At 36.0% G+C, this 9699-nt stretch overlaps 1 protein-coding gene across 1 annotated transcript; it reads left to right on the top strand.

Annotated features, from left to right (window-relative positions):
• Window positions 1-1935: 1935 nt before the first annotated feature.
• Window positions 1936-9104, top strand: LOC130214741 (urokinase plasminogen activator surface receptor-like). Its single transcript, XM_056446550.1, has 4 exons — window positions 1936-2150; window positions 8347-8478; window positions 8663-8773; window positions 8866-9104. Exons 1-4 carry the CDS (start codon window positions 2006-2008, stop codon window positions 9051-9053), a joined length of 576 nt encoding a protein of 191 aa, XP_056302525.1. The 5' UTR covers window positions 1936-2005; the 3' UTR covers window positions 9054-9104.
• The last annotated feature ends 595 nt before the right edge of the window (window positions 9105-9699 follow it).

Genomic DNA, 9699 nt, shown 5'->3' with positions numbered 1-9699 from the left:
TGGAGGTATTCAGTGATTCCACAAGAGGCGGCAATACACACAAGGAATGCTAATTATACAAAGTAACTGTGCCCAGAAGTGCTCAGAAAATTAAGTGCTAAAGTAAAGTGTTTTTAATAGAGAGAAGATGTTTTTCAAGCCCACTTACCTGTGTGAGGCACACTTTTAGAATTGTAAACACACTAAGATAAACATGAATAAGGAGAGAAATAAGATAATTGTTGTAATCTCACTAGAACACTTTCTGGCCAATCAAACGCAGCCTGGGGCATACATATTAAGGATCCCGTGTGCTGGTGACTTGGATGGGCAGTGAAAGTTTTTTTTCTAATACAGCATGACTTAACAGAATTGTCACAATATTTTCTGGCTGCTTAATATGCATTTATTAAATGTATAATGGGCGATGCGTTGGTGCAGCGGGTAGCGCTGTCGCCTCACAGCAAGAAGGTCGCTGGTTCGATTCTTGGCTGGGTCAGTTGACATTTCTGTGTGGAGTTTGCATGTCTGTGTTTGTGTGGGTTTCCTCCAGGTGCTCCAAAGACATGCACTATAGGTGAATTGGGTAAGCTAAATTGTCTGTAGTGTATGTATGTGAATGAGAGTGTATGGTGTTTCCCAGTGCTGGTTGCAGCTGGAAGGGCATCCGTTGCATAAAACATATAAGTGGTTAAGTTGGCGGTTCATTCCGCTGTGGCGACCCCAGTTTAATAAAGTGACTAAGCTGAAAAGAAAATGAATGAATGAACATATGTAAGAGGCTGAATTATCATATGATTTTGTTTATATGACAAAACATGTCTTTTTGACTCAAGAAGGTCCATACTGACTCCAACGGCAGATACTGATAAGATCAGGGCCTGGTGTGTGGACTTTGGGAGTTATACGATGTGGTTACATGTTGATTGGTCAGTTTGAATGTCTCAGTATTTGGGCTTTAGTCACATGGTCAAGAAAGATACAAAATAGGTGGTAAAACGCTGCTCTGCCTCTTTTCCTGGCCTGTCTTTTCCTGGTCTGCTTTCCTCCTCTGCTCCTCTCCTCCTCTGGAGTCTATCTTCTCTGACTCTACTGCAATCAGGTTAACTTCTGGGCCTGCTCTCTTTGTCTCTCTCTCCCTCCCCCTGTGTCTCTCCTTCTACCTCTGGTAACTTTAATTTTACATTTAAGCTGGGTACAATTTATATCATATGCTTTATCATTTCATATTTGATCATTTTAATTATTTTGTAATTAATTCAGTTGTAACCATACAGAACTATTGTCATTAAATCATTTCATTTTCAAGTATTTGTGAATTACTTTTGATTTAACATCAACACTTAACTGTTCCATACTGCAATACAATACTATCACCTAATATCAATGCTCTCCCACATTTATAGCTATTAATACTGCCCATTCGGCAATACTGCTGTGGTTTTAAAACCCATTCTTACACACACACACACACACACATATATATATATATATATATATATATATATATATATATATATATATATATATATATATATATATATATATATATATATATATATATATATAATCTGATTCTCTTTCAATTCTGGTATGTTAGTTTTAGTTTTTATATGATGAAAAATTCCCACAAAGCTGACAAAACAACAATGCCAGATTTTTCTGAATATTATCTTTCTGTGTTCTACAGTACAAAGAAAAGTCATAGGTTTAATTATTTTGGTTTAAACACATTTTTAGATTCATTGTAATTTCTAACAAACATTTGCTACTTGCTATAATATTAATTACTAATGCTCATTTTTATGATTATAGAAATGCATTCAGCTTCTGTTAAACTTCCATTTTCTCCCTAAGACCCTCCCCCTTTTTGAATAGTTATAAAATGAGCTCTGCAGAGATACGTTACTTCATTCTCCTCCTGATCAAAGATGGATCTACAAATTTCACTCTTTCTTCTGCTCGCATTTGTCACCGCAGGTACAGTACAAAGACAACTAATGTTAATTATAAATACAGATCACTGATGTATCTCTGTTTTATCACTAAAGGACGCTCTCTCAGCTGTTATCAGTGCACAGGAGTGACTGGATCTTGTGCAGGTCAGACAGCAACAACATGTCAGAGTGGATTGTCCATGTGTGAGAGTCTAACAGTGGTAACAAAAATTGGTAAGTCCAATAATATGGATTTTTACTGTTGTATTTGATTGATGGAGATGCTGGTGTTATTTACTGCTGCTGCAGTGGAAATGTAACTTCTCAACAAAAAAAAAAAAACGTCTGTGTGATTTCCTAGAAGAATTTATTTTATCAGTAACAAAATAATGTACAGTAAATATAGACTGTAAAAGTATATTCAATTTAACTCAAGTTCCTTGAGTTTGAGACCTTGATCTTTCCTCCAACAACTTTTGTTGTTGAAAAAGTGACTTTTATTTACATTTGTAATATTTTGAAGTGATTTAATGTCTGGATTTCTGTTGTAAATTATGATATAAAACCCATGCTTTTTATGTTAGGAACTTAGGAAATATTTATATATTATTTATCACACACTATATTGTATAAAAAGACTAAAATCTCAATAAAGTCACTCAATTAAACCACAGATTTGTATTTTTAACATCAAATGTCAGCAGGGCAGAGATCAAGATCCCATAATGCAATTTGTAATAGCAAATAAATGAAAAACACCCATGAATCAAAAAACACAGTAACTACAGGAAATGCAGGATTTGTTTACAATGTGAAAATCTGTGTGAATGGGTGTGAATCTGTGTGAATGGGTGAGCAGTTGTTCAAATCTATATTTGCTGACAGACAGTTTGGGCTACTTATCAGAATTATGGGAAACATCAATATTTAATTAGATGAAAATTTTTTTCTTATGCCTTACCCAGAATATAAAAAACACTGTAAAAAATGGCCGTGATTTCAACGGTAAAAAACTGTAAAAATGCTACAGCGAAAATCCGTAACCTGGTTAACAGTGTGTTTCCTTAGTATATACAGCGAATAACCGTAAATTGACTTTCCTGGAATTCCCTACATGGCACATCACTTTTTATGCTTTTTGCTGACGCTATTATGGATCTTTTTAGTTGTTTCCCCATCAGTGATGTACATTAGAGATTTATGCTACATCTAATGCTGATAAACAATGTTTATTTAAAGACTTTAATTTTATATGTGTTACCGTACTGGTGTTTACTAGCTGTGTGAATGACACTGAGCACCTTCTGTACACTGACACTCTTTTCTGCTTGTGGGAAAAGTTGTTAGTGATGAGCATTGGTTCATTATGTAACTTTCTCATCACCGCCTGCATATGGCTGTGTTAATGTGTCTAACTGTGTAACAAAAGATGTGTAGATGTTGGTAATTCAAAATACAGACATATTACAGGTATAAATTACTGAAATGCGGTAGTTTACTGTAAAAATTAGACATTACTTTTACGGTATGTCCCATATTTTTTACGGTAAAATACTGGCAACCACACCTGGCGTTTTTTTTTGCCATAAATTTTATGGATTTAGTTTTTACAGTGTACAAATATATACATTTAGATCATTTCCTTTAATCACTACTATTGGAATGTGAAGAGACTTTCAGTTACATCTTTCAGATGTAAAATTATTCACTGACAGTCAAGTTGATTCAAAGTTCCCAGATAAGCCTGTGTTATTTAGCGGTTTTTAACTGGGAATTGCTAGTATTCCGTCACGTGACCTGTGGCGGGCAAAAAACTGATGTGCCTACACAGGGATCTCCATAGAAATGCAGCACAAACCGCTCATATTTCAATCTATTTCAAGCTACGAATATTTGGATCACAGATCAACAGAACAGAACCAAGATATGATTACAAACTGTAAATTGTGGGCACTTGTGATCCATATCCTGCACCCGCAGCCATTTTTTAGTCGTTTAAAGATGCCATGTCCTTGTCAGAGCTCCAACGGGGTATATGCACACAGATTTTTAATTTCAGTCAGCAGCCGATGGCTTCCGGTTAATTGTAATCCCATACAAAATTGCTGCATTAAAGATCGGATTTCTTTAAAAAAAAAAAAAACAGCGATCTTTACTGCCTGGCTGAGATAAAATATAAAGTGGGTATCAGAGCAAACAAGAAGCACTGCATTAAATTATATTTTTCCATGCGACGTCTTTAAAATATGGAAATTAATTTTACCCCAGTATTTCAATAGAGTTTCCAGCTGCAGCTAATGACGGTGCCTGCGTTTAAATGGTTTTAGATTGCAACTATGTAGTTTATTTATAAGTATAGTGCCTTTTTTAAATATTCATACTTTCGGAGATTGAGCACGTTCACCTGTCATACTTAGCATGGTTGATGTTCCACCACAAGATGGCGACAAAGACAGCATAATAAGTCAGCATCCCATACAAAATTGCCGCATTAAAGATCTGATTTCTTAAAAAAAAACAGCTATCTTTACTGCCTGGCTAAGATACAATACAAAGTGGGTATCAGACCAAACAAGAAGCACTGCATTAAATTATATTTTTCCATGTCATGTCTTTAAAATTTGGAAATTAATTTTACCCCAGTATTTTCAATGGAGTTTCCAGCTGCTGCTAATGACGGTGCCTGCGTTTAAATGGTTTTTCGTCTCTTTTTATGCTTTGACAACCAAATGGATGCTTAAGTCTATTTAACTGATTATATATGAATTATATTACAACATCGATGCTGTAAGAGCAACCTTATGAAATTGAAAATAGTCACATAAAGCTTTTACCGCAAGTTTGTCATTGGCTGAAAAACACTAGATGTGCATACAGCCCATTCTTAAATTTAACATTATTTTTAGGATATTCCTCAGGGACTTAATCATTAGTGATGGCGTTATAGCATGCAAGTGTTTGCTTTTATATTTGGTGTCGGTTTATTTTACTAAGATTAATATTTGCTGGTAGGGAAAATCTATCCGCTTGTTAGGTGTGACGTCACGTGAAGCGGTTTATGGGTCTAAACCATAGACTGTAAAATATATGGACGTAGCATCCGTGACGTCACCCATAGGTTTCTGAAGAGCGCAAAAGAAGCCACAAGTAGGCGCGGCCAACCGCCGCCATTTTGTTCGCGCGTCATCGCTCCCACGGCAGGATACCAAACAAGGGCAAAGAGGCGGAGAGTGGGCGGAGCTACAGACACCTGCTGGCCCTTTGCTTAGACCTGGCAGACAGACTTTACTTTGGGAGAAACGCTTGATACTTTATTACCTGCGACTCGTTTGTGTTCTGACCACATGTGCTTGACTGTACACTATATCAATAAAGTGTTTAGACTTTTAAGAACAGTGTTGTAATACATTGAGCCACTAAACATTGTTCTTATGACGTTTTTCTACAGGAGGTAAACGCGAATTACATCCAAACACTTCAGATGTGTGTGTGTGTTAGTAAATGCAAGACTATTGATAAAATCCAGTACAACACTGTATGACAACGCTTCAGATGACTGTTCTAGAACCTACAGCTAATCAATCTGTCACATTCTGGAGTGCTTTACGGGTCTAAAGAAAAATATTAATGATAAATGATCTTAAATAAAACAAATACATTTATAGAGATGGTATACAAGTATATAACTTTACTCACATGGGAAACGGAGGCCACGTGAACGGTTTGTGAGCACAATTAAATGCACACAGCATCCCATATCATCTGATAATTGTAAGAAATAAGTCCAAAAGGCAGCTGACTGTGTAAAGCCACATAAAACAAAACAAAAATACGATGAATATGCCGAGATCAGTGGCTAATCTGCCGGATTCAGCTGAGGTGAAGTGATGGCGACCAGCGAGACCTAGCTGTCACTCAAGTGGCCACGCCCTTAATTATGCAAACTTAATATAACCTAAAATAAAGGAAATGGATGAGTTATAAAAAAATTCATCCCCCTCACAGTTGTCATGGATTGTAATAATAGCTATATGAACCTAAATCGTTCTTTGTACCAGGCTGTAAACACCTTTTTTTCTGCTGTAAAGTTGGCCATTCTAACAGTGGGCTCAATTGCACTTTGCTCTATTATGGAGCCAGGACTAGCGGAATTTTGATGAATTGCAGTTTCAGTTACTTCCGTATTGGCCTCCCGAGGGAGAGCGGGAGGTTGCCGCTTGGTTTAGACCTGGTACAGCCTGGTACAAAGAACGATTTTGGTTCATATAGCTATTATTACCCTTCATGACAACTGTGAGGGGGGTGAATTTTTTTATAACTCATCCATTTCCTTTATATTAGGTTATTTTAAGTTTGCATAATTAAGGGCGTGGCCACTTGAGTGACAGCTAGGTCTCGCTGGTCGCCGTCACTTCACCTCAGCTGAATTCGGCAGATTAGCTACTGATCTCGGCATATTCATCGTATTTTTGTGTTGTTTTATGTGGCTTTACACAGTCAGCTGCCTTTTGGACTTATTTCTTACAATTATCAGATGATATGGTATGCTGTGTGCACTTAATTGTGCTCACAAACCATTCATGTGGCCTCGTTTCCCATGTGAGTAAAGTTATATACTTATATACCATCTCTATAAATGTAATAGTTTTATTTAAGATCATTTATCATTAATATTTTTCTTTAGACCCGTAAAGCACTCCAGAATGTGACAGATTGATTAGCTGTAGGCTCTAGATCAGTGATTTGAAGCGTTGTCATACAGTGTTGTGCTGGATTTTATCAATAGTCTTGCATTTACTAACACACACACACATCTGAAGTGTTTGGAAGTAATTCGCGTTTACCTCCTGTAGAAAAACGTCATAAGAGCAATGTTTAGTGGCTCAATGTATTACAACAGTGTTTTTAAAAGTCTAAACACTTTATTGATATAGTGTACAGCCAAGCACATGTGATCAGAACACAAACGAGTCGCAGGTAATAGAGTATTAAGCGTTTCTCCCAAAGTAAAATCTGCCAGAGAGTAATACATTTTTTATAAATTGTTAAAATATTGGTGTCAGTGATGCAAGTCAAGAGACTGTCATGTACACCATGATTTTATATAAAATTCATTTTAATGTGTGATATGACTAAAAAGTGATCATAAACAAATATTTTTTTTAATTCAAATAAATAGCGGACCCAGAAACAGTACTCCATACATCACCACTTAACAAGTGGATTCATTCATTTCTGCTATTTATACTTTAATTGCACTTGACCTTCAAATTAGAATAGAAACTGTATAAAAAGTATACAAACGCACTGTCAGTTATAGGTACCATGGATTGTTATGGGTCGATGATACCATTCAACACAGATCCATAAATTTCGCCTTTCTGGCTGATCTTTCTCTGAAGGAATTCTACAGAAGCACAGCTTAGGTTTCTAAGGTATCTTTGTCTGATAGCCATCCGATATTCCCGTAATAACAGCACTTGCACAGCCTCTTCACCCTTGTGTATTACTCCGCCCACATAGAGTGACAGCAGATCAATAAACTCACTACAGTTGGACAAATATTGCTGCTGTTGGACAACATAATGTACTTCTGAGCCTTTTTTAGGTGAGAATATAGTTATTTAGATTGCAACTATGTAGTTTATTTATAAGTATAGTACCTATTTTAAAATATTAATAATTTTGGAGATTAAGCATGTTCGCCTGTCTTACTTAGCATGGTTGATGTTCCGCCACAAGATGGCGACAAAGACAGCATAATAAGTCCTTAGGGGAGAAAAACTCCATGTAAATCTCAAACCACAGCTGATCAAATCATTTTAAAACAGGTAAGTGACTTCCTATGTCGATTTCTCTCTTTTGTATGTTGTAGTGCTGTATTTATACCATAGTAATCTGGTAGTGTTTGCTTTGCTTTGGCTTTTACGGGGTTAATTATTGTGATCTCCCGATTGCAACAGAGAAATATAAGAATTCTCTGTAGACTGATGACATTTCAACACTTAAAATGTGAGCAAAATCACCCGTTTTGTCATCACTTTAGACATTACGCTAGAGAATCATTCAAATACTAGCTCTAAAGTGACGTTGGTAAATTATTATCGATTTCTGCTGTTCTGACGTCAGCTGTGATGTGAATGAAAGGCGGAAGAGAGTAGTTTTTCTTACAAAAGAGTTTTTGAGACTCTCCATGTTTGATTTACTCTTTTAAATACAGGATTATGTCATCAAACTGTTGTATAAACACAATATCACACCCGTAGCAGTGCGATATGGCTGTATATCAGCACTTGTGGGACACCAAGGCACTCGGCCTGCAGCCACGAGCCAACATACACCTTCCACCAGTGCCTTTATACAGCTATATCACACTGCTACTCGTGTGATATTGCTCATTTATGATATCTGTATCATTCTTGACTTTTAGTTGGCATTACTTCTAAAGTGAAGGCTAAAGATTGTGCTGCTGGTTGCTCAAGTGGGTCCATGAACTTCGGCATTATAAAGATGTCTTCAGACTGCTGTAACAGTGACCTGTGTAACGTCCAGGATGCTCCAGGTATCATACTTCACTGACTATATCCACATGACTGGCTTCTCAATAAGTCAACACTCATTTTACTTTCAAAAACACTCAATCATAAAATAAAATAAATGGTGTGACTTTTTGGATGTGCTTTTATATAATGCAACAGTTAAAGGAGTTCAGAAAATAAACAGACCTTTCTTTTCTCCTCCTGTAGATCCCAGCGCTGGCACTCCCAATGGAAACACATGTTACACTTGTAATGGGAAGAGCTGCTCAAAGGTTCTGAGATGTACAGGGACTGAAGATCACTGCATTTCAGCAACAGGTGAGAATCTGGAAAAAGAGGTCATGCATTAAATCTCTGTTTTTGATCACATACAGTCTTTGATTAAGCTTTGTATTCTTTCTGTTCGCCAGGAAGTTTCGCAGGCCAGACAGCAGTCGTAAAAGGCTGTGTCTCCAAATCCATTTGTGATGCTGCGTCAGTCAGTAGTGTTAAGGGCATCTCTTGTTGTTCAGGGAATCTGTGTAATGGAGCTAAAAGTGTCACTCAGAGCTTCCTGATCCTCTGTTTTCCTCTGATCGCCTTTATCATCATGCTCTGAATACACATTCAGTTTCTACAATCTGACATGCTCTACACACAATACCATTAACACTAAAGATTTCTGATTAGCACTGATGAATTTTTTTACATATATATATATATATATATATATATATATATATATATATATATATATATATATATATATATATATATATATATATATATATATATATGTATATATAGATTTTTATTATTTTTTAATTATTATTATTATTATTATTTATATATATATAGGATATATAAAAGGATATATTAAAAAGGAAAGAGATGACTGAGAAAAGAAACCATTTTGGAATTGGTTTGTGGTCAGTTTAAACAGTGTCATAAACATAATCCATCCACATGAGTGAATGAATTATCAAAATCAGTCTGTAGAGTGCCCCTTTACTGTATAGTTTATTTTGCATTGAAAGAATTGACTGCTATAACTTTTTTTAATGAGAATACACTGAGATCATGCTTTTTTGGTAAAAGATTTCAATAAGCATTTCACGTTTAAAGGTATCCATAACAAACCCTTTTTTCAAGCATTTTTCAAGTGTGTTGACAGTGCTGAGAACATCAAGTCTGAAAAGCCTTTCCTGGCCAAAAAAAGTCTTTGAAAGAAACAAAGTGAAATTGAATGGTAGCTGAACAATGAA

Source organism: Danio aesculapii, chromosome 21 (genome assembly GCF_903798145.1).
Source record: "Danio aesculapii chromosome 21, fDanAes4.1, whole genome shotgun sequence".
Lineage (NCBI taxonomy): Eukaryota > Metazoa > Chordata > Actinopteri > Cypriniformes > Danionidae > Danio > Danio aesculapii.
Note: the sequence above shows the minus strand (reverse complement) of the source record. Positions and strands in the feature narration are given on the sequence as shown.

What these genes read in the sequence shown, in the direction of transcription:
- LOC130214741 (XM_056446550.1), top strand. Translation starts at nt 2,006, where the DNA reads ATGTATCTCTGTTTTATCACTAAAGGACGCTCTCTCAGCTGTTATCAG. An exon ending in TAACGTCCAGGATGCTCCAG is followed by an intron (nt 8,479 to 8,662) that starts GTATCATACTTC and finishes CTCCTCCTGTAG; the next exon opens with ATCCCAGCGCTGGCACTCCC. An exon ending in TCACTGCATTTCAGCAACAG is followed by an intron (nt 8,774 to 8,865) that starts GTGAGAATCTGG and finishes TCTGTTCGCCAG; the next exon opens with GAAGTTTCGCAGGCCAGACA.